The 25,301-nt window shown below is 39.8% G+C and overlaps 1 protein-coding gene across 2 annotated transcripts in view; it reads right to left on the reverse strand.

Moving 5' to 3' along the window:
- The window catches only part of RFTN2 (raftlin family member 2), a 61,033-nt gene that overhangs the window by 26,281 nt on the left and 9,451 nt on the right, over window positions 1-25,301 (reverse strand). For both annotated transcript variants that reach the window (XM_079924648.1, XM_079924649.1), the window contains exons 2-7: window positions 21,000-21,183; window positions 19,315-19,429; window positions 15,328-15,607; window positions 12,147-12,350; window positions 3,352-3,473; window positions 1,686-1,789 (exon numbers count right to left, since the gene is read on the reverse strand). In XM_079924648.1, the coding sequence (XP_079780774.1) occupies window positions 1,686-1,789; window positions 3,352-3,473; window positions 12,147-12,350; window positions 15,328-15,607; window positions 19,315-19,429; window positions 21,000-21,183 (1,009 nt within the window). The remainder of the gene's footprint in view (window positions 1-1,685; window positions 1,790-3,351; window positions 3,474-12,146; window positions 12,351-15,327; window positions 15,608-19,314; window positions 19,430-20,999; window positions 21,184-25,301) is intronic.

A 25,301-nucleotide genomic window follows, 5' to 3' on the forward strand; every position in this document is an offset into this window, starting at 1 on the left:
AGAGCATTCATATAGCTTGGTCTGAAGACCAGATCTTGAGAATTACTGCTGTACTGTGATCTGACAGGTATGTCACAGATTTTTAAAAGTTGGGCAATAATTCAGAGAGTTGTCACTCACAGTTTGAGAACAGTTACCAATAAATCTCTGAGAAGAAAAGCAGATTAATTGCTTTGCTTACTTCTAACCCCTCCTTTTAAAGCTTGAGTGTCTTTACTCTGTATCCATTCTTATCCCTCTCTCCACCTGAAGAAGGTGTGGCTTTATTATAGAGCCATGTCCATCAAATGTTTTTAAAGTCTGTGGGGAGGTAGGGTTACTGGCCAGGGGTAAAGTTGCTAAACTAAAGGGTGGATGAGACTGAGGAAAGGGGAGCTGCTTCCCTTAGCTATACGTGACAATCAATGTTAAACCGTGGTCGACTCTGCTTAAAGGGAAGGCCCTTTATTGTCCTCTACTGTACTGTCCTCTACTATACTGTCCTCTGCAGGTAGTACCAGCCAGGCAGGGCAGCCTTGGCAGTCAGTCATTTTCTGGATGTTGCAGAGGGAACATTGCAGGGATGTTGCAGAGGGATGTTGCAGAGGGCAGAGGGAACATTTCTGAGCCCAAGGCACAGCAAAGCACTTTATACAGAGGGCTTAATTTGTCTCTCTCTCTTTCCAGACAAACAGACACAAAATAACAACTCAGTCTTTTCCTTTCTCAGGAAAAGGAGAAAAGAAAAAGCCGATATTTGTGAAGTGTTGGCATTTTGGCTCTAATGTAGGTATTTATTTTAGTGGAAATAGCTGACAAGTCCATGCTTCAGGGGAAAGCTAACCCCCCACACTGGAGGGGAGGAATGGAAGCGGAAGCACTGACGCCCCTCCATGCCACGCTCTGGGCCTTGCTGCCTCCCTAACCCCAGCTGCGTGCTGGCCTGAAGACAGTTTCACACAGGCAGGGCAGAAGAGCAGGACAAAGGGTCCTACAGAGGGGGCTGCATTTTCTGTTTGCAGATTCACATCGGCCCAATCTTCACGCTAGGGAAGAATCAGAATCTCAAGTTGGAAAAAAGAAGGTATAGTAGTACAGTCTTTGAGGGGAGAGGCAGCCTTCTGAGTGCTGGAAGCAGCACTGAGTTGGGAGTTGGTCTACCTTGCCCCTGCTCTGGCTCTGTCCTCATGAACTCATATGCCCTTGGGAAGGAGATGCAATTAATAGCTTGTACATACACAGTCAGCCCTCTGTATCTGCAGTTCAGATTCAGCCAACTGCTGATGGAAAATATTTGAGAAAACAGTTCCAGAAAGTTCCAAAAAGCAAAACTTGAATTTTCCAGCAACTATGTACATAGCATTTACATTGTGTAGGTACTATAAGTAATCTAGAGATGATTGAATGTATACGGGAGGATGTGTGCAGGTTCTATGCAAATACTATGCCACTTTATATAAGGGACTTGAGCATCCCGGATTTTGGTATCCATGGGGGTCCTGGAACAGATCCCTCATGAATACTGAGGGATGTATAGAACTCGAGGGCGTTAGATTTGCTGATCTCCAAGGCACATGAAATCAGATTAGAAGTTCAGTGAAACGCTTTTTGTAGGCATTAAATGAGCACTGTTAGGTTGAATTATCTAACAGATGAACTCTATTTGACAAGGAGATGAGAGTGTGTCAGGATACTTTCGGCATTACCTGTCATGTCTCAGTATAGGTGTAGGCAACACGCTCGTCAGGAGCCATCCAAACTCAGCCAGAGTGTGCAGGAGAGGGCCGTAATCCGTTTTGATTTCACAGCCCTGTGTGAATAAGCACAGAGTTCATAGTCTAATGACAAAGATAACCAGCTACACAAGTGATGACAATGAGGGTGAGAAGTGTTAGGATAAGGGGAGTTCACGCTCCATTAAGTGCAATTTCACCGGCTGCAGTCTTCCTGGGCTTCTTTTCTGCTCCCTCTGCCTTCCAACCATTCAACCAAGTTAGAAACACTGGGGATCGGAGCGGAGAGAGGTTTCCATGTGGTTCTCTAAGGTTGGGGCCTACCTTCCCTCGGTCTTGCTTGGGCATCAAACTTTAATATGGGGGGGGTCTGGGAATCTGCATTTTAAAAAGCTCCCTGGGTGATTTGGATCCAAGTAGAGGCCATACACTTTCAGAAACACTGGTGTAGGGGCTGGGAGTGAGGACAGGAATAGAGAGTGAGCACTGGGGAGTGAAAGGTGAGAAGAGCAGAGAATCTTCACTGCTTTTTACTCACTTGGAATTGATTCTTACTTGGAGCTTTATCTCTTACCCCAAATCCTTTTCTCACCCTCAACGGGATTTCCAGTTTCTTTTTCTCTTTTTTTTTTTAAAATTAATTTATTTTATTTTTGGCTCTGTTGGGTCTTCATTGCTGCACGCGGGCTTTCTCTGGTTGTGGTGAGCGGGGGCTACTCTTTGTTGCGGTGCGCGGTCTTCTCATTGTGGTGGCTTCTCTTGTTGCGGAGCATGGGCTCTAGGCACGCAGGCTTCGGTAATTGTGGCTTGCGGGCTCTAGAGCTCAGGCTCAGTAGTTGTGGCGCACAGGCTTAGTTGCTCCGTGGCATGTGGGATCTTCCCGGACAAGGGTTTGAACCTGCATCCTCTGCATTGGTAGGCGGATTCTTAACCACTGCACCACCAGGGAACCCCGGATTTCCAATTTCTTTGAAAATGACCTATGTCTCTCTAATCTTTGCAAGGCCAGAAAGGGCAAAAGTGTCCTTGAGAGAGGCTGTCAGTGAGGGCCTCGTGCACACAGCACAATATACCTGAATTCAGTCTGTACACCTCAACGGCAGTCCATTCGGTGACATCTGAATTCAGAGTGCACAACAACAGCAGCAATGTCATCTCTGATTAGGAAGGACAATGCTGTGTGTACATATTTGGCCTGGTGAGAGAAAGAACACCTTTGGATATTTTTGCCTTTGAAAGTCAATTCACATGGTTAAAAAAGTCAGTCACATTGGTTGCTTGGGTATAAAATTGACTGATTTGTTTTTTTTTTTTTTCAGTTTCAGCTAGTTGTCACGGCATTGTGTAAAGAGAATCTCAGTGCCAGGGGAATTTGTTTAGGACTAGAATGCTAAATCTTTGGGAATCTACTGTTATTTATGTATAGATAATTATTTTGCTATCTTTTAACAAAGCTGAACATTGAGTAAAACAAACCACTTTTAAACAAATTTGAAAGTTTGTGATGCATTCTGATGAAATTTTGAACATTGAATAAAAATGTGTTTGAAGAATACTGTATGTGTTAGGCAATGAAAACCTTTAACATGTAAAACTAAATGCAATAGTAAAGCCAAATTGTCAGAAAACTTCAGTTTACCTCAATAACTGTCCATTGTTCTACTACGATGGCATCATTTCCTTTCCTGCTGAATCCTGGAACTCCAGAGCCTTCTTCTTCATAGATAAAGAATCCTTCCAAAGATTTTGGCAAATGGTCCCCTGTGAGGAAAAACATACAATTAAGAAGAGTTGTAAATGCTCAGAGTCTCTTGGGATCATCTAAAACCTTAAATAACCCTTGTAGGAAGCTGAAGGAAAAACATATCACCTAATAAACACTTGTTTTAGGGGACTTCCCTGGCGGTCCAATGGCTGGGACTTTGCCTTCCAATGCAGGCAGGGGGTGCGGGTTCAATCCCTGGTCTGGGAGCTGGGATCCCACATGCCTCGCAGCCAAAAAACCGAAACATGAAAAAAACCAGAAGCAATATCGTAACAAATTCAATAAAGACTTTGAAAATTGTCCATATCAAAAAAAAAAAAAATCTTAAAAAACCCCCCACTTGTTTTAGGTGAATCTATGACGTCTCCCTTGAAGGTAATTTTTTTTCAAAGATCAAGACAGTTTGTTTTTTTTAATATTTATTTACTTATTTTATTTTTAGCTGCGTCGGGTCTTAGATGCGGGCTGTCTAGTTGTGGCCTGAGTGCTCAGTAGTTGTGGCAGGTGGGCTTAGTTGCCCCGTGGCATGTGGGATCTTAGCTCTCCGACCAGGGATCAAACCTGCGTCCCCCTGCATTGGAAGGCAGATTCTTAACCACTGGACCACCAAGGAAGTCCCTCAAAGGTCAAGATAGTTTTATACTTAACTGAATTAAAATTAAACTGTAAACATGAAGACTACTATAACAAAAACAAGATAAAATAATATCATACAGTGAGAAGCAAGTGGATTTCCTAAGCTTAAAAAGCATCTGGAAATGACCTTCACCTTGAAATCAAATTTTGGTTTCTGTTCTATATGCTGTATGTGTGTTAATTATACTATTAAGAGAAACAACATCAAAAATCTTAATCCTTGGAATTACAGGTGTGATATTAAAACCAAGGTGACGTAAGATTACTTAAAAAAATATAAACACAGAACAATTCTTTGCTTCAATGATGCTTAAAAAAAAAAAAAAAAAGAATGGTAACAGGAAGATCCTAAACAGAAGTCATTGTCAAAAGAATTCCTGCTGGGAAGGAAGTTTTAAGGGAGGGCCTCTCTGACATTTTTTTGAATAGCTGACAAAAACCAGCTGGCCAAAACTAAACTGATTTTATGGAAGTTCTTTTGTCTCCTATTTTGCAATAGGAGACAATTTCCCATGGTCATGTGCTGGTTAAGCATTCTAGTTTCATACAGCGTAAGGTCACATCAAAGTTTCCCTTGTTGACAATTATCTAAATAATAACCTACAAAGTTTTCAAAAGATCTATTAAGCTTAAAGATAAAAAAGACAAAAGTAATTTAAATGTAATTTTTAGTTTTCATTTTTATTAATGGGCTATAGGCTTTAAGAGAAAATCACTCTTATTAGTATTTTTACATCAGTTACAGTTAGGGCAGAATATCATGAAGAATTTACATTATTCAGAGCGGTCCCCAACAATCCAGTAAAGTTTAATTGACTTGTTGGAATTGTTTTTCTAATTACAGTATATGTTCCACTTCCTTTAATGTACTTGTCTACTGTCATACCAAAGTGACCGGTGGAACTAAATCTGTTTTAGATTGTAAGTTTAGAGCATCACAAGACCATCTTTAAAATTGTATATTTGGGGCTTCCTTGGTGGTGCAGTGGTTAAGAATCTGCCTGCCAGTGCAGGTTTGATCCCTGGTCCAGGAAGATCCCACATGCTGTGGAGAGCAACTTAGCCCAAGAGCCACAACTACTGAGCCTGCCTGCCACAACTACTGAAGCCCGTGCGCTTTAGGGTCCACGTGCCGCAACTACTGAGCCCACTTGCTGCAACTATTGAAGCCCACAAGCCTAGAGCCCGTGCTCCGCAACAGAGAAGCCACTGCAATGAGAAGCCCACGCATCGCAAGGAAGAGTAGCCCCCACTCTTCTGCAACTAAAAGAAAGCCTGTGGGCAGCAATGATGACCCAACGCGGCCAAAAATAAATAAATTTATTTAAAAAAATGTATATTTGCCTCAAGTCCTTTTTTAGAATGGGGGTATAAACTTTAAAAATAATTATATACTGTGATAATTATGTAGTTAATTGTAATCTGCTTCTTATTCACTTTAGGATTATATAATTGGAGAACTATGGGTTTTGTGGCTTTGTGTTTTTCTTGTTCTTGGTATTGAGAGTCCCTAGTACTTCTAAACTTCTTTTGGTTTAAAAGAATAAAAGTATGGTAGACTCATACACTGCAATACTACCAAGAATAAAAAAGAAAGACTCACCGGTATGCAACAACATGGATGAATTTCAGAGATATTATGTTGAGCAAAAGAAGTGAGATGAGAAAGAATACATACTGTATATTTCAACTTACATGAAGTTCAAAAACAGGCAAAATTAATCTATGGTGCTGGAATTCAGAATAATGCTTGTCGCTGTGTGGGAGGGTATTGATTGGGAAGGGCCATGAGGAGGCCTTCTGGGATTTTGGAAATGTGTATCTTTTTTCTTTTTTTCTCATTTTTTTCAATTTTTTTGAGATATAATTGACATATAAGGAAATGTTCTTATCTTGAACATTTGTGTTCTATTCTGCGGTACACATAAGATTAATGCACATTACTATATGTATCTTATACTTCAGTTAAAAACAAAAGACCTGCCTTCTCACTTTAGAGCTCCCCAGGTTCCCTGGCTAGCTTTCTTAGGGACCATGCCAGTCCTTAGAGCCACAGAAGAATGATACTTCCACAGGAGAGAGTATTTCTCTCTTGAGAAATTCTCCCTAACAGAAGTGGCAGCTAAGGAGGGTGGCAGGCAAGGCCTCATGGGGGCTGGGGGGGGGTGACAATTTGGGTGTTTGATGTGTTAAATCTTCCAGGTATTGGGGTGAGGTGATAATTCTGAACAATTACTTAATAACTGTCCAGAACTAAGTCATCTCTTTTTTTTTTTTTTAGATTTATTTATTTATATTTGGCTGCGTTGGGTCTCTGTTACTGCACTGGCTTTCTCTAGTTGCGGCGAGTGGGGGCTTCTCATTGTGGTGGCTTCCCTTGTTGCGGAGAACGGGCTCTAGGCGCACGGGCTTCAGTAGTTGTGGCACTTGGGCTCAGTAGTTGTGGCTCACGGGTTCTAGAGCGCAGGCTTAGTAGTTGTGGCGCACGGGCTTAGTTGCTCCGCGGCATGTGGTATCTTCTCGGACCAGGGCTCGAACCCGTGTCCCCTGCACTGGCAGGTGGATTCTTAACCACTGTGCCACCAGGGAAGTCCCGTAAACTGAGTCATCTCTTAACATCACTTATCTCAGAGCTTCCCACCTTGTGTGCCTTGGCCCATTGGTGTACTTAGAAGGTGTACAGGTGTGCTAAGGCACAGGGCACCCCCTCCTGCCCAGAGCAGCCTTTCCGCTTGTACCCATGTGCCCTGCAATTTTACCATTTGCTATGGATGCATAATATGAAAAAGTAACAAAGCATTGGTCTGACCCACTGCTTCTCAAATTTTTTTTTTTTTTTTTGGCCAAATACCATCAATAGCAAAGGAAAGTACCCTTGTATCACTGAAGGATGGTCTCCAGGTACAGTTTGAAGTGACTTGGGGCAAAGCATAAGCTTTCTTTAAAGTCTAATGTTATATCTTAAAAACCCATGCAAATTTTGCATTCTATTCAAATATGTTCATATGACGTGAAAAAGCAATATTTCCTCTTCTGCTTTCTCCTACCCCCAATCTTAAAGGAATATTGACACTCTAGGAAGAGGTTTATCCTGTGAAGTTGTGTACTCCCTGGCACATAGCTGCATACCCCTAGGGTACTTTGACCCTGGTTTACGAAGCACAAGTTTGAAGAATTTCCAGGGAATGGTTTACTTGTCTGGAAATGTGATCTTACACATTCATTTCAGCTAGATGTGACATTGACATTTCTGTAAATGTGAGGAAATGTAACATCCCATTTTAGTATTTGGGGCCAAGTGTCATTTTTGGCATTAAACTGCCCAGAGGGTGGGCCTGGGACCACGTCTGAGAAGTGGAGGGCAGGCACATATGGGAACTCTCATTCTGTATCTCTTTTATGAGCATTCTGTCTCCAGAATGCATCTCAGTCTGTTTACTGCTGCCCATCCACCATCATCTCTCTGGATCACTGCAACAGCCTCTTAGCAGCCTCCCCACTTCCGTGCTTGCCCTCCATGATCCGTTTCCAAAAGTGAGGCCAAGTAAGTTATTTTTAAAATGTAGGTCAGGTCATAACTCCCTCCTTAAATCTTCAACAAATGACTTGGAATAAAAATCCTGACAGGATGGCAAGTTGGTTAAGAGCACACACTCCACCTACCTCCTACCCCTTCTAGCTGCTTGAACATGAGCCCATTATTTAAAATCTCTGTGCCTCAGTTTCTTCATCTGTAGAAGGGGAACAATCATACCTACCCCATAGGGTTGCTGCGGGGATTAAATGAGTGAATAACTGTGAAGTGCTTAGAACAATGCTGGCATAGAGTAAGTACAAATATGTGTTAGTGCCTGTTGCATCATTTATATTGTTAAAATCTAGGTGGCGTGGCTACTGCTCACCTCTCCTACTTTGTCGGGAGCCATTCTCTCTTGTACACCCTGCACCAGCGACACAGACCCTTTCCCAGTTCCTCTCTCGCATCCTAGGTTTTTTTACATTTGGGGGCGTTTCCTCTGGTTCCTGAACACCAGCCCTCTCCAGGCTTCCAGTCTCAGTGTGATTGTTACCCTGTCAGAAGGGACCTCGTGACCACCCATCTAAGCTGGTTCTTCCCAGTTACTCTCATTACAATATCCTGCTGGGTAACGTCACACACTATTCTCAATTTTGAAATTAGGTATATATGTTTTGATGTCCATTACAGCCTGATGCCATGTGACTTTTTTTTTTTTTTTGGCCTTGCCCTGCGTTGCCTGCAGGATCTTAGTTCCCCAACCAGGGACCAAACCCATACTCTCTGCAGAGGAAGCGTGGAGTCTTAACCACTGGGCTGCCAGGGAAGTCCCGTGGCTAGCTTTTTGAGAGGAGGGAAGATGTCCATTTTGCTCATCAGTGTAAACCCCTCATGCCTGGCCTAGGACCTGGCATATACATATATGTGAAATGAACACATACATGTTCCAGTTCTAACTGCTCATTCTGATACATCTCCCCCGCCAACTCCACACAAGCATTTTTATAGGAGTGAAGAGATTGAAATGAATATCAATTGAAGTCTGAAAAGAATTCACAAAAAATGAAAATGTAGCCTTCAGATGTGGGTATACTAAAGGTGGGAAGAGGCTGTGCTCTGAGGGTGATGGGGGCATTGGTAGGCCAGTGAAGTGTGAGAACCTCAAGTGTTGTGTGTGTATGTGTGTGTGTGTGTTTTGTATCACCTGGCAAAGTTGCTTATCTCATCCCTGTCAGCTGCCCCCCTGGATCTCTATATGTTCTGGTAGAATAAAGTGTTTTGTCTCTGTTGGCTCAATTGGGTAAGCCTCTTGTAGCCTCCCTTGGGTTCATTTGGAGCTTTTTGTAAGTGTGCAGAGAATTCAGCTGCAGACCAGTTTGGTGAAGGCTGGGCAGTGCTGGAGAAGGTCAGGAACAGGAGGCCACTGCAGTGAGAACCCTCAGGCCATACGAACAGCAAAAGGGTCCCTGGGTGCCTCTGCCTATGGGACTTTTCAAAGCAGAAAAGGCTTTGAAAATGGGTAGGAAAGGGCACTGAAGAGGAATTTCACAAACCTTACAACTTTTCCACCATGACTTTCCTGAAGGAGAAAACTTTTAAAAGATTTTTTCCCCCTCTGTCTCCAGAGAATTTTATAAAGTGAGATTTATAGAATGAGATGTGTGGAGTAATATGTTTAAATTTCTGAGCAACGTTTGGTTTTTTACTTCTATTCCTCATGGTGGGCTGACTTCTGACAATATTTTGGAAGAGGATGGAAGCAAGACAAAACAAAATATGCATTGTCCCCTATGTGCTTTAGATGTCAGGCATCAGATATCCCGGAACAAAGCGACCAATTCAGCCCTGCTTCCTCTGACTTGCTTCTCACAGTGACACAGGCATTGGTCACAATTTCCCCTCCACAGCTTCCCTGTGTACTCCCAGGAAAGTCCCGAGTGACACACCCAATTGCCAGACTTTACAGACCGTGGCTCGTGGCTTGTTAGGGCTTGGCAAGGCCTGCAGAACGTCTAATGAGACATTCCAGGGCTGCTGAGAGGGAAAGACTTTCCCCCGGGCTCTCTAAATAGCTTCTGAGGCTTTAAGAACAAAAGCCCTACAGAGCCTCTGGCTGGCAACTGCTGTGGCTAATTTTATTTTCATCATCAGGCAAGGCCCAAGGCAGGGGTGCCTGAAAGACACTGTCAAAGGAGGATTTTTTTGTCTTTCCTTCAGCAGTTAGTCACAATCCAAAATTTGGAATGGATGTTTTTTTTTCTGCGGTGCCTTGAAACTTGTGAGATCCTAATTCCCTTACCAGGGATCGAACCTGGGCCCACGGCAGTGAAAGTGCGGAGTCTTAAGCACTGGACCGCCAGGAAATCACCGCCCCCCCTCTTTGTTTTGAACAGCTCTAACTTAGAGTATTTGGAGTGAAGAGAAAGAGATGGGGCGGGAGGGAATATATGAAGCATAAACTGATCTTTAAAGAGATGATTCATACTAAAAGTAGTGTAGGGACTTCCCTGGTGGCTCAGTGGTTAAGAATCCGCCTGCCAATACAGGGGACACAGGTTCGAACCCTGGTCTGGGAAGATCCCACATGCCTTGGAGCAAATAAGCCCGTGTGCCACAACTACTGTGTGCTGCAACTATTGAAGCCCGCATGCCTAGGGCCTATGCTCCTCAACAAGAGAAGCCGCTGCAATAATAAGTCTGAGCACTGCAACAAAGAGTAGCCCCCGCTCTCTGCAAGTAGAGAAAGTCTGCGTGCAGCAATGAAGACCCAACATAGCCAAAAATAAATTAATTAAAAAAAATGGAAAACCTGCAGGAAAAAAACAAAAAAAGTAGTGTAAGTGCATCTAGCAAGTGGCAGGAGAAAAGATCAACCCCAGAAAATGAACTCTGACAGTGGGCAAGGCACGTGGGAGTTACTTTGTACGTACTATATCTTATTAAGTTCTCACAACAGTTAGTAGGAGTGTTTTTATCCCCCTTTTAGGAAACTGAGACTCAATGAGCTCAACTAACTTCCCCAGGTCACACAGCTCTAAGTAGAGGACACAGGATTTAAACCCTGGTCTGTCTGATGCTGAAGTCCATGCGCTTCATATCAGGTCTGGCTATTTCCATAAAAGATCAACTTGGAAGAAGTTTCCAGTAACCAAAAATACTAATAAATATTTACTGAGCACTTGCTAAGTGCCAAGCACTATGCAAGGTGATGTTTTTTGGGGTGCTCCATGGGGTGCTCCAATGAGCTAGATCCTTACTCTTGGTTGCTACTTAAAGGGACCTATTGGAACATGACTCGATAATTTTAAATAATCATCCAAAGTCTTTAGTTGTATTAGTTAAGGTATCACTAGGCTGATTTAATAATAATAGGGTTTATTGAGATCTCATTTTATTTTCTTTTTCATTCCTTCCTCTAACCTCGAGTCATGGTCCCTAACTATCCTGATTTTCATAACCTCCATCCTTCCTAATGCATTTTTCCAGTCTCCTTACTATCTTTGTTCTTTTTTTTTAGCACTAATCTCTTTTATTTTTTAAAAATAAATTTATTTATTTATTTATTTTTGGCTGCGTTGGGTCTTCTTGCTGTGCGCAGGCTTTCTCTAGTTGCGGAGAGCAGGGGCTATTGTTCATTGAGGTGTGCGGGCTTCTCATTGCTGTGGCTTCTCTTGTTGCGGAGCACAGGCTCTAGGTACGTGGGCTTCAGTAGTTGTGGCATGCAGGCTCAGTAGTTGTGGCACACAGGCTTAGTTGCTCTGCGGCTTGTGGGATCTTCCCGGACCAGGGCTCGAACCTGTGTCCCCTGCATTGGCAGGTGGATTCTTAACCACTGCGCCACCAGGGAAGTCCCAGCACTAATCTCTTTTAAAAAACACTTTCTTTAGAAATAATTTTTGGAAAGATTTGTTTGTTTTTATGATAGACATGAATGATTACATATCCCATTGTAACTAAAAGAAGAAGGTTAGATAAAGATGAAAGATAAGGGGAAGGCATAAATAAATATAGATCAATATAATTTTCTGAACCAAAGTTTATTTTTCTATACGAATTTTAGAAGAAGTCAGGTTTAGACTGGAGGACATGGTAGGTAGTCTCCAAAATTGGGCTAGTGTAATAAATTTGGATAGTAATTGTCAAATGTCATCATAACCTCCTGATTGGGCTGCTGTAGTACATCTTACTTGGAAAATCCTACTAACTAATCACACAGGGGTTGGTCCATTTCTGATAGTCACAACCCAACAGCAAATATCACATTATAATAGTACCACATAGGATGGTTACGCTTCTAAATTAAAGCTACAGAGTTGTGTAATAATTAGAATCTATTTTCTTAGGAATAATATCTGTCCTTTTAACTTGCTGTATAAGAAATAAGTAAATAAAATAAAATTCAAAAAAATAATATCTGTCCTTTTAGCCATTGAACTTGAGAGGCAAAAACATTTCCACCAACTCTGACACAAGGTCAAATTCTTTAGATATCAACATATCATAATATAAAACTTACCTTTAGATGTTTCCCAGCATACAAAAGAATCGATTAAAGACAAGCCTTGTTTATAATAAAATGTAGTTAACTCCAGCCAATCGGCATCAAGTGTACTAACGACAGAGCCTTTTCTCGTTACTTTCATTGACAAGATGCCTTCCTGATAGGTCCAGCAGGTTGATTCATCCTCAAAATCATTGAAGACTGTATACAACTTGTTATCTGCGGATAGGTGTTCAGAAGGAAGAAAAAAGGGGAAAACTATAATTTTATTGAAAAGATTCCTAAAATAGTTTCTTTTTTTTTTTTTTTTTTTTTTGCGGTACGCGGGCCTCTCACTGTTGTGGCCTCTCCTGTTGCGGAGCACAGGCTCCGGATGTGCAGGCCCAGCGGCCATGGCTCACGGGCCCAGCCGCTCCGCGGCATGTGGGATCTTCCCGGACCGGGGCACGAACCCGTGTCCCCTGCATCGGCAGGCGGACTCTCAACCGCTGCGCCACCAGGGAAGCCCTAAAATTTTTTTTTTTCAAATTAATCATGAGCTATTTCAAGCACACAAACAAGCATACAGAATAATAAAATTATCCACCGTTCAGCTTTATCAAATGTTAACATTAAGCCAGGTTTGCTTCAGATTTTTTTCAAGGAAATGAGACATGGATGTACTTGAGGCTCAAGATGTATCTCCCCTAATCCTATTCTCCAGAAAAAGCTACTGTAATGAATTTGGTGTTTATTATTCTCATGCAAGTTCTTTTATTCTTTTAATACACATTTCTTTACACATAAATGATGTTTTGCAGTTTAAAAACAATGTTTTGCAGTTTAAAAAGTTTTTAAAAAATGGTATTATACTGTATGTATCAATCTATAAGTTGATTTTCCTGTTCAACATTATGCTTTTGAAGTGTAATTAATACATATAGATCTTATTCATTTAGTTTAACTGCTATATAGCATTCCCGTTTACTTTTCTCCTGTTGATGGACATATACATTATTTCTGAATTTTTGTTATTACAAACATTATTCATTCCTTGGACACATATGTGAGAGTGACTCTAGAATGCATACTTAGACATGGAACTGCTGGATCCTATACTTTACAAGTTAGCAAATTCTTAACTTGGGGGTCTATGGACCCACATTTATGGTTGTGTTTTAGGAAGTCTAACACTACTTGTGTCACAGAGTATTAGGGGTATGTGTGTTATGTGTGTTTTTCTGGGTTAGTCTCCATGGATTTCACCAGACTCTCCAAGAGGTCTTTTGTTGGTCTCCCCCCAGCCCCCATTGCTATTGCTCTCACTCCTATCCCCCAGCACCAAAAGTTAAGAACCAACCACTGCCATAGAAAAGTTATGAAAAAATACAGGGTTTTAAAATAAATAGAAAGCAGAATCTAAAGACTGATAATTAAATTAAGTAGCATACTGGATTTGAAACTTAAAAAACTTGGAACAGACACCTGATCTAATCAAAGTTAGGATGGGAACCAGCAGGAGTTTATAGGTAGCTGTGGGTGGAATATAGTGGGTAGCTCTCTGGCCACAACTCCAACAACTCTTACATTCCTAAATTTACATTCCTAAATTTTGCACTCTGCAGGAAAATCAGCGTGGTTGTTAGCTAGGGAACTGGTAGAAAAATGGGAGGGTGTTGGTGGTGGTGAGGTGGTGAGATGATGAGTTGGGAAATGCTCTGGGTCCTTTCTTTTTTTTTTGCGGTCCGCGGGCCTCTCACTGTTGTGGCCTCTCCCGTTGCAGAGCACAGGCTCCGGACGCGCAGGCTCAGCGGCCATGGCTCACGGGCCCAGCCGCTCCGTGGCATGTGGGATCTTTCCAGACTGGGGCACGAACCCGTGTCCCCTGCATCGGCAGGCGGACTCTCAACCACCGCGCCACCAGGGAAGCCCTGGGTCCTTTCTTAAGGAGGCTGTGTTGACCGTGGTCCAGTGGGTCTCTGCCATGCACGAATATTGAGCAATCTCACCATAACCCAGAAAGCCGATGCCACCAGTGTGTGTGGCCTTAGCACCAACACTGATCAAAGGATCAGTTAATAGCAGCTAACTTAATAGTCTATTCTGTGCCAGGCACTGGGCTAAGCACTTTGTAGACATCTCATGTCTACTCACAACAACACCCTTTCTATTAAAGACACTGAGGCAGTCTGGCTGCAGACTCTTAACTCTAAGGTGTACATAATCTTTGATTTTCTTTATTAGTGCTTTTTAAAGCGTGTCTGTAAATGTATCAGAAAACTTAGAACAGTCCGAAATACATTAAAAAATACTCTCAACTTCTTGGAAGCCTTGCTAGCTGCAAAGAAGAATAAAACTATTGTTTAAAGTTATTTAAGAATGCAGGCACGGGCTTCCCTGGTGGCACATTGGTTAAGAATCTACCTGTCAATATGGGGGACGTGGGGTTCGAGCACTGGTCCTGGAGGATCCCATGTGCCGCAGAGCAACTAGGCCCGTGAGCCACAACTACTGAGCCTGTGCTCTAGAGCCCACAAGCCACAACTACTGAAGCCTGCATGGCTAGAGCCCGTGCTCTGCAACGGGAGAAGCTACTTCCATGAGAGGCCCGCGTGCCGCAGCGGGGAGTGGCCCCTTCTTGCCGCAATTGGAGAAGGCTCCCGTGCAGCAACAAAGACCCAGTGCAGCCAAAATAAATTAAAAAAAAAGAAGAATGCAGGCACTATTGTTATATTAGTTGTTTCATCATGATGTGCATTTTAATATTCTAACTGGTGATCAAATAAAGCCAATTAACTTCAAAGGTGAAAAGTGCCCATGAAATGGGAAAGGCCAAAACTAAAATTCTCACACACTGTTTATAGGGAGAAACATAAATCAGAACAGCTTTCTTTACAGAATCACTTTTTTGGTATACATGCACACCCTCCATTTTACAGAGGAGTTGGTGTATGACTAAATGGGAACCAATTTTCAACACAAAGTTTCGTTATGTGGATGGTGTTGTATGACCATGCTAGGGATAACTGTTCGGAAAACTGCCCTACCTTATTCCAGGTGCAATAATTAAAAAAAATCAAGAAAAGTTTATACTAGTTTTTTCATCTTTATAATCATTAGAGATTTAATTTGCCTCATATTTGTTTAAAAACCCTTAAAAACATATTTGTGCTAAATTTAAACTAATATTTCTATTTCTACTCATCTTGTCTGTTACCTTCTCCCTTTCTTGATTTAGAGAAACTGGGGCTGCCATCTCGTTCCATTTGACACTGTCCACTTTCATGATGTAGTTCTTCCTCAATTCCACTTTCAGATGATTGCCCACTTAATGTTCCTTCATTCCAGATTTTACAGTTTTCCTCTGAACTGTGTCTCACATGTAGTGCTGATTCTGTATCTCCATCCTGGTTGGTTCCATTGCAGAATTTAAGTGGTGGACAGTGCTGTGCTATGAATCCAACAAATTTCATTCCTCTTTTAGCACCTCCATTAATCTGAAGTTTAAAAAGACACGGTAGAACGAAATGTAAACTTCATTTGCATTGATTGCTTTATCAATTAACCTTCAGGCTTATTAAGGAAATCCATTAGAAAAGGAGTAAATGGACCAGTGAAGACCCATTCATAAACAAATTAATGACCTCTAATATAGCAAGAATCCTAAAACCCTGTCACACTGTGTTGGTGGTTTCTTCAAACAGAACTGATACATTTTAGAAACTGTGAAAACAAGAATTATATTTTCGGGACTTCTCTGGTGGTCCACTAGTGAAGACTCTGCACTCCCAATGCAGGTTTGATCCCTGGTTGGGGAACTAAGATCCCACATACTGCAGCTAAGCCCGCGCGTGCCGCAACTAGAGAAGCCTGCGCCGCAATGAAGAGCCCGCGTGCCGCAACCAAGACCCAGCACAGCCAAAATAAATAAATAAACGAACAAACAAATAAGTAAATTAATTAATTAATTTTAAAATTATATTTTCTCCAAGAGGTTACTATTTGGGAAGAACTGATAATTCCATAGCATGATTTTTGCAGCCCTGTTAACAATGGTTTCTCTACTTGAAGCAAAATTCAAAACTACCCCAAGAAATCCTCAAAAATAACATTACTGACTGCTTCCTATTCCCCAGGGAGGGGGGCAGAGTTCTTGAGGCGCTAGGCTACTGTGTACCCTCTTTGCCGGCAAAGAAATAAAGCCACTCTTTCTTTCTCCTCCATTTAAAAAAAAAACAAAACCAAATACATCTTAATAATAAAGAAGAGACATTAATTTAAAAGCAGAAAACATACAGCCTTGTTTGCTTGTGTGTAAAGAAAACTGTTAAAAGACTAATTCTTGACAAATGCATACATATAATGCATAAGCCCAATTCATACTACCACTCTTAAGAAGTTTCTGATTTGCTTATATCTTGGTACTATTATCTCCTTTCTGGGCCAAATACACATGATTAGATTCAGTCCTATCAGTTAAAGAATAGGGTTCGGAAGCACATGAAATAATGCCAGTGAAATAATTTGAGACCCTAAGAGTGATTATTTTCATGTTCAACACTTTTCTCTTTCTCTGCTTTTTCATCATTTCTTTGTTCTGTTTGTGTCCACGTCTTTCTCCTGTGTTAAGCTGACCATTCTTTTGAGGGCAGGCACTATCTTACTCACTTTTGTGTTGCAATGTTTTGTACCTACAGGTGCTCTATAAGTACTCGTTAAATAAGTTAAAATGAAGAAATAGCAACATCTTTCATACAGCCACTGTTTTAAACATTTTAAATGTTTTAAATTCACCTGGGAGGCGAAGAAAGAGTTATGATGGAGGTTGCAAGTGCAAACGTCTATAGTCAGCAATAAAATGGAATGAAAAAGGCCAGGAAGAAGCAGGGTGAAACCAGACAGCAATGGAGGCTGCTGTAACTTAGCTGAGACGGACAGAGGGTGTAGGTGTATGGAGCTTGGACAAACACTGCTGGCACAATATCATTTACTCCTATAAATTAACACATTAAGACTGTGACACTGCAAGAAGCCTTAAAAATAACCATAAATTGTCCTTTAATATCAGGTTTCCAGGGAGGGGAGAAGGAGGTGGTGAGGAGGAAGGTAAAAACCGGTAAATTTAATGTCAGTGTTTTCTCTAGGTCTTATTTGTTGATTTGGGGGGAAAATTGCAGAAGACTTTCTCTATTACTAAAAAGTTTTATCTGGAAAAGCTGGTATGATACAGAGTATTACTGTCTTTTCCGTTTTTTAAGTTGCAAGATTGATGTTTTTCATGTGACTTTTATTTAAAAATCCTGGGGAAAACATTTGTAAATCTAAATTAAAAAAAAGAGCAAACTGACATAATGTTAAAATGACTTAAAATCTAGCTGTTTAACAATCAACTCTTTATATCAGGCAGCCGTTCAAAAATAATATTTGGCACTCCTCTATTGCTCTTGCTCATACACGGGGCAATGTTCAAATATTTCACGTGCTATTTTTCCTGAAGCTTTTCTTTTCATAAAATAACCCCATTACTCTAATTGCTGAAATAACAGTACTTTCCTGTTTAAATAGATCTTTGTGTCCAGGAAGTCAAATACAAAACGAATGCTCTCATGATGATCTATTAAGACTAAATTAGCAGTTAGATTTTTGTTTCTGGAGTGGATTTATTCCCAGAAAAAAAAATTTTTTTTCCCAGAATAGTAGTAGTAAATAGTATGTGTACCTTGTTTATAAAAATCTAGTTTCAAAGGCTGTTCCTGTAAAACCTTATTAAATGGTGACTTTATATCTAAATGGGAAGTATCATTGGCAGCTCTAACTGGCTAAACACAAACCACAGATAATCTTACACACACGGTCATTTAAAGCTTGGGAAAAATAGAAACAGCGAACAAATTTCACAGTTTCTTATTTGACAGGAAATGCCTTAGGTTTTTGGCAGTATTCATTTAAATAAAAGCTAAACCTTACACATATGACAATGCAACTAAAATTTTAAAAAAACCCCAAACTTTCACCATCAAATCCTGTCAGTTTAGAATACTTATGAATGTACAATTCTTTTTTTTTGGTTTTAATCAATATACATATAGTGTTCAATTTTTCATTTAAGGTTCAATTAAGTTATATTGAATAGACTTTTTTCTCTCAACAGTTAAGATAGTTGTCATGTTCAATGCCCATAAAATAGTCTATCATATTGATAGACCATTGCTTCCTTCTCAGTTTTCCACTTGTTGAGAATTTGGCCCCTATTCACTGTTGATTAAAATATCTTTGTATAAACATGATTTTTCCCTTTTCAATTAATTTCTTGGAATGGATTCCTAAAGAGGAAATTACTGGGTCACAAAATAAAACAAGATTTATGACTTTTATTACCAAACTGGTATTCAGAAACACTGTACTAATTTATTACAATGCCAACTGCATTGTATATGAATGTATATGAATGTTTTCTTAAAGGTCTTTCCAACATTGAATTTAATATTTTCACTTTAATTTCTCAGTTAATACTGGTAAATTGTTACTTCTCAGTTTTTATTTACATTAAAAATTATTAGTTAGGTTGAACCCTCTGCCAAATGTCTCTTTATTATTTGTGTTTCCTTTCTGTCCATGGATTCTGTCTGTCCATTCAAGACTGAATATACTTTCATGCGTTTGTATTCATTTCATATATATTCAGAAAATGAAGCTTCTGTAAGACACATTTGCTGCAGATTTCCCCCCGATTCTTTTTTTCCTAGTATATAACTTATATTTATATATTCAAACTCAAATTACTCAATCTATTCATAATTAAATATGTCCACTCTTTCATTTTCTTTCAGATTTTTTGCACTTGAAAAAATTACCTCTTTAACTCATGTGAAATGTGTGCAGTCTATTTTCTATAGAACAATTGCCCATTTTCCCAGCAGCACTTACGCGGTAATGGTTGTTCCCCCATTTTATTTCATCAGGTTTGTTATGAAACTTCTTATATATGTATAAATCTATTTCTGGCATTTCCACTCTGTTTCACTGGCCTGTATTTCTGTTTTTAACTCTACAATTTGGTACCTGTGCTTCAATTTGTTTTAAATTCTGGTAGACTAAGTCACCTATCATTTTCCTGTTCTTTTTAAAGTAGGAAAGGAAATTGATGAAGAAGAAATATGAAATATTTCTCAATATCCCATGAAAAAATGTATACTTTTAGTACCTTTTCTATCAGTTCTTTTGCTACGTCATTTGTTTGTGTCTCAAAAGTTAGAGGACATTCCTCAATCACAAGCCTTGGGCGTCTTTGTCCACTGGGTGCTGTCGAATGCTTCGTGCTGTAACAGAGAATATGTTTATGGTTGGAAGCCAATTGCTGATTTTCAGTTAATATGCTCATGTGAAAATGAGCGAGTAACTCACAAGTAAGTTCAAGGCAATCCTTTTTCTTTGTTATTTCGACTCTAATGGCTGTCTTCTTACGTAAAAATATTGGAAAAACACAATAACTTCTATTAATTTAGATTTCCTTAATTAAAACCTCTATTAATTTAATTTCTAATTTAACATGAAAGAAAAGCTCCGCGTCTGTTGTTTTGATAAGTTATGAGAAATGATTTTAGATCACTGTTATACCTCATTATTGTACAAAAGCACAAGTAACAATCCTATTTAAGTGCAGATAAATATTGTCCTGTCTTTTTCCTTTTTCTTCTTTTCTGATCTTCACCCCTCGATTATTCTTAGCACTGGCAGGGCACTGCTAAATCTATTTGAAGTAATACGAAAAGAGAAAAATAATTTATCCTTGGTTTGTAAGATTTGTAATTAGGACATAAGTGTTGGTATGGTGTGGTAAATGGCATATTTACTTAGTAATGCTTGAACTAGTAAATATCTGATGAGGTGCCCTGTCATGGTGAAAGCTGCTTGTGTACACGCCCTCTCAGACATGTGTAAGTGGGCAGTTAGTTACTCAGTAGCAGACAGTGTCCCTAAAAAGCACATCTGGGATTTTTTAAAGCCTCTTCTTTTTTTCCCAATTTTCCTGTTTTCTCTCTTTTTCTCTTATTTCATTTTCCCTTCTCAGCTTAGCCCTTTCATAGTTAAAGTCGCTATAAAGAGAAAACACAGTTTTTACCCTGGTCTTTGAGATGATTTTGATACAGTTGGAGAGTTGTGTAAAAAAAAATTAATGTGTTAATCAAAGACATTGGTCTGGTTATTTTCATTCTTCACTGGAAGGAGTAACAGTATTTTGAATATTATGAAACATACAAGCTTGGTTGGCAAAAACGTTTGTAGTATTGTTTGGAAAAACAGCTATTAAAAAAGTTAAAAAAGAACCTAAAATGGATGGCTTTCTGGCTTTCCCATCCTATTTTTTGGAAAAAGCTGAAAAGAGATCTATCCAGTTTGTGAGAACTTGGCATGTAGGCCTTTTTGCTGTAAAAGTTTTGCAAGTTAGAGATAGTTTCTGTTGCCACTATTAATAAAGCAATACAGGACAGTTCAAAAAAAACGCTCAGTGAAAGTGGACTTGTTCAGTCAGCTCTTTTAGCCCAGTGATAGGATATAGCTAATTGATACCCCCTCATCCGCTGAAGTTGCTATATCAGCTTTCAGGTGCTTCTTGAGTCTATTTTCCTTTCCCATTTTTCATTGACATCCTTACCTAGGACCTGTTTGTCTGCAAGGGGCTAAATCTATGAGAAGTTTTAAGGAAGGAGATTTAAGTTTCCTTCTCCCAATCGAGGTTCAACTGCTGGAAAATGTGCCTTAAGCCAAAACCCCGAATTATCCTTTATTCTCCATCACTTTGTTCAAACTTGCTTTGCTTTTAGCCAAAGAAAACTGTCTCTCTCAACAGCTTCTTAGTATGACAGTTTTCTGGAGCGTCAGGCTTACCTTAATTTCAAGCGCGATAGCACCACCCTGTATAGGTAACTTGCAGGCAGGTGTTTTTGCTGCCCAACAGGTTGTATAACAGGATGAATAGCCCCAACAATATATCCTTTAAGATAGTAGTCTTCCACTTTTGTTACTATATCCAGAATTGAATTTATCTTGATTACTTCTGGGTTTGGTGAAGCTGAAATATCAAATGCAAAGAGAGATTTGCACATTCATGAAGTTGAATTACATATTATTTCTATCTACGTATGATAATACTAATGAATAGGAAACGTATCCATATGATTTAATCTCAAATAAAGTTATACTAACAGGTATTATATATTTTCTAATTTAATTTCAGAAAAAGCAAAAGTAATCTTAGCAGCTGTCAGATATTTAGTATTACCAATATGTGTTAAAGTAGAAATACAATGCCCTATATATATTTTTCAAATAAGGCACTTTTATTTTATTTATTTATTTATTTAAAGACACATTTTAATTTTTTTATTATTTTAAAAAAAATTTATTTATTTTTGGCTCTTCGTTGCTGCACAATGGGCTTTCTCTAGTTGTGGTGAGCAGGGCTACTTTTCGTTGTAGTGCACAGGCTTCTCATTGTGGTGGCTTCTCTTGCTGCAGAGCACGGGCTCTAGGTGTGTGGACTTCAGTAGTTGCAGCACGTGGGCTCAGTAGTTGCGGCATGCAGGCTGTAGGGCACGTGGGCTCAGTAGTTGTGGCTCGCGGGCTTAGTTGCTCCGCAGCATGTGGGATCTTCCCGGACCAGGGATTGAACCCATGTCCCCTGCATTGGCAGGTGGATTCTTAACCACTGAGCCACCAAGGAAGTCCCTGTCAAGTGCTTTCTTATTTCTAATTACATTTCAAAAAAATCGTGTTTTAAGTTTCTCTGGAAAACTAAAAATATGGTTTCTTATGGCACTTATATAATATTTGGGTAAAGAAATTAAAAAAGTAAAGGCAACCAGAAGTTCTTCTTAATAAGTAAGAATTCTAAATACACAGGAAATTTAAACGTAACATTTATATGCAGTTGAAACATTCCTTTGAAGCAGGGCAAATCTGTAGAAACTGTAGAATAGCACAATCTGTATAGTTTTTAGTAAAAGGAAAAGGGTGTGTTATATGGGAAAATGAATGTTCTAGCAGTATTAATTTTAAAAACAACTTCATTTTCTGTGACAATATTTCTCATTTTCTGGAAAACAACCAAGACTTAATAACTAGAAATGGAGCTGCAGTTTGGCTATCTCTTGAATAACAAAACATATGAAATGAACTCCAGGTAGGGGCAGTGCTGGCTGTTGGCCTTCTGTCAGTGTGGTCAGTGCTGTCCAGAAAATAGCTGCTGTTAATTGCCCAAACACAGGAAGTAGGTTAAGAAGCAGACAAGGAAGAAGGGTCAGAGGAAATCCCTACCTCCTCTTACATTAATATCCTCGTGATGGAACAGAAATCCACCACTTGGATTCACGTGGGTTCATGCCAACTTCTCAAATGAAAATAAAGCACTAAAAGAAAAGTTATATAAACCAGCATGAATCCATTTACTCAAATTTTCATCCTCTTTTGGATTTAAACTAATCTACAATATATTTTCATCATTATGAATAGGAATAAAAACAAAGAGACTGATCCTGGTTTTGGAAGAAACAGCTGGATTTCATTGCAAAATGACCCAGTTCTGCATGGTTGTGTGGCAATCACTTCGTGATTCATTTGGTCTTACTTTTTTAGTATTTTAACTATCAACCCTGATTTCCAAACAAAGGAACTAAAAAACTATATACTAGAATAAACTGTTAAGACTAAGGAATGAAACATAGCCTAAACTTATTTTTAGAACTATACACTAATCCTACAAAAATTTAAAGAAAATTTCCGTCTTTTAATGGATCTCATTGCTTATTGTAGAAAATGGAAATGCTTAGCATGATACGAAAGAATCTTCATAGTCTGGCCTCTGTCTACTTATTCAGCGTTCACTCTTGTCATCCTTTTCCTTGTACATCTTGCTTTGGCAGGACTGAACTACGGGAGCTCCTGAGCCTGGCACACTCTTTCATGTTGCCAGAACTTCGTTTCCTTTCCTGCTCCCCAAGTTGGGTTAATCATTCCTTCCTCTGTGCTGTGCATTCTACTAGTTCCTTTATCAATCTGTATTATAGATACTTGTTTATGTGTTTGTCTCTGCTGTTAGACTGAGAATTCCTTAAAGGCATAAAACCAGAATCACTTACCCTAAGTAGAAAATTACATACAAATAAATACAACAAAAAGAAAATACGTATCAAATTCTAGCTGGTTACTGTTATCTGCCAAGGACTGAGCCACAGCCCTGCTCTCTCTTTGTTGAAAGGGAGAATTAGCCATCAGAGAGGTGTTAAAGACGTAGTAACTCCAAACTGATTGGAAGGCTTAAAAAGAACTGAAAAGGGCACAGCTTTCCGACTATGAGATTCAATGTTATTAATTCTGTGTTTGTGTGTACAACTTAAAAGCATCTCAGGTCTAGTGCTAAGTCTTTTGGTAGAGGCTTGGAACCCCTATTGGGATAGAAGTAGCAAGGACACAGTGATGGCAGCAAGGGGGACAGATGACATCAGAGGGAATAAAATGAATTATAAAACTAGATAAAAGAACTGTAAAAACTTTACAGCCTGAGGTCTCTTAAAGGACTTTCTACACTTCATTGGCCCGATTGATAATGATAATGAAATCATTCCCTCCATTCTCTTGTTTCAGAACAAGGTTCTCAAAGGCAGAATTTTGTAACACGTTAAATAGAATCACAAGAAGATAGCTATAACAGAAGGACATTGGTGTTTAAAGAGGTTCCTGTTCAGGTAGAGAATGTATTTCTAAGGAGCACCTTGTTCTCTGGTGATGTCAGAGAAATTTTGTGTCAGTGGAACAAATCCAGCTTTTCTAGTCTAATCTACATCCTCTTGCACTTTCAATAAAGTAAGGTTATTGTCTTGAGTTCAATGCAAAAGAAATGTTAATGCCTGAAACACAAAGACACACACACAGAAGTTTTGAGAAGAATTACAAACTGAGAAATCCAGTAAAGTTACAATGGGAGAAAAAAAATTGTACATCAGTACTAATAAGCATATCTTACACATAAGTTTTTGTAAAGATCATGTCATTTTGGGCCCAGTGCTTTACATTAATTATTCAACTGTCTCAAATGTGCATGTTCTTCTATTTGGAGGTCTGTGTCTTTTGATAAATAGCACTCGGCATAGACATGATAATTATGATAAGTGCTTGAAAAACACTTGTTAAAGGACCCACTGAATGAAAAATTGGTTGTAACATTAACATATTCAGTGAACAGAGCTCCAGGTTGCTCATGGAGCAGTAGTTTAGAAAATAGACTCTAGGGGGACTTCCCTGGTGGTCCAGTGGTTAGGACTCCTCGCTTTCACTGCTGAGGGCCGGGGTTCAATCCCGGTGGGGGAACTAAGATCCCACAAGCCAAAAAAAAAAAAAAAAGACCTTCGGACCAGACTGCCTGGATGCAAATCTCAGCTCTGCCACTTACTAGCCTGGCAAGGTACTTTGCACCCTCGTGCCTCAGTTTCCTCATCTTCAAGGTAAGAATAATAATAGAGTCTACTCTATAGGGTTGTTAGGATTAAATAAGTTTATATGTGTTCCTAGAAAGTATCTGGCATGTAGCATGTGCTATACAACTATTGACTGCTTTGTTAAATAAAGTCCTCCCCTGTGGAACGAGAGGCAGCACACTATTCTAAGAGCATTAGGATCTGGAAGCAAATCACCTGGGCTCAACTCATGCCATTTACTAGATCTGGAACAAGTTAATTTGCCTGTCTGAGACAGGGACAAACAATGGTATTAACTTCATAGAGTTGCTTTCATAGTAATTGTAAAACATGAGCCCAGGGTCTGGTACAAAGTAAACACTCAAATATCAGTGATGTGCCTGTCTGTTGGTGGCCCAGCTTAGAAAGATAGTTTTGAATGAAGTTGCCCTCCGAGATGTCATTGTTGGTTTAAAAAAATCTCCAGGAAGATCATTGTAGAGATCTGGATTTATTCCAAAAGCCCAGCCTGGCTCACCATCTGTAGAATTCTGTATCAGAGGCCCCTAACTCATGCTCTAGATCTCAGGTCCCTAACTCACCCTATAGATTAGGTGTCCCCCCTGCCAACTCACTCCAAATAACAGTCCCTACCTCACGCTGATCTGCTCCATTGAGTCCCAGACTCAAATGTCCAAAGGTATCAGCCTGATAAAACAAGGAAAGGGGCTGTGCTGAA

This window comes from Stenella coeruleoalba (assembly GCF_951394435.1).
Source record: "Stenella coeruleoalba genome assembly, chromosome: 6".
NCBI lineage: Eukaryota > Metazoa > Chordata > Mammalia > Artiodactyla > Delphinidae > Stenella > Stenella coeruleoalba.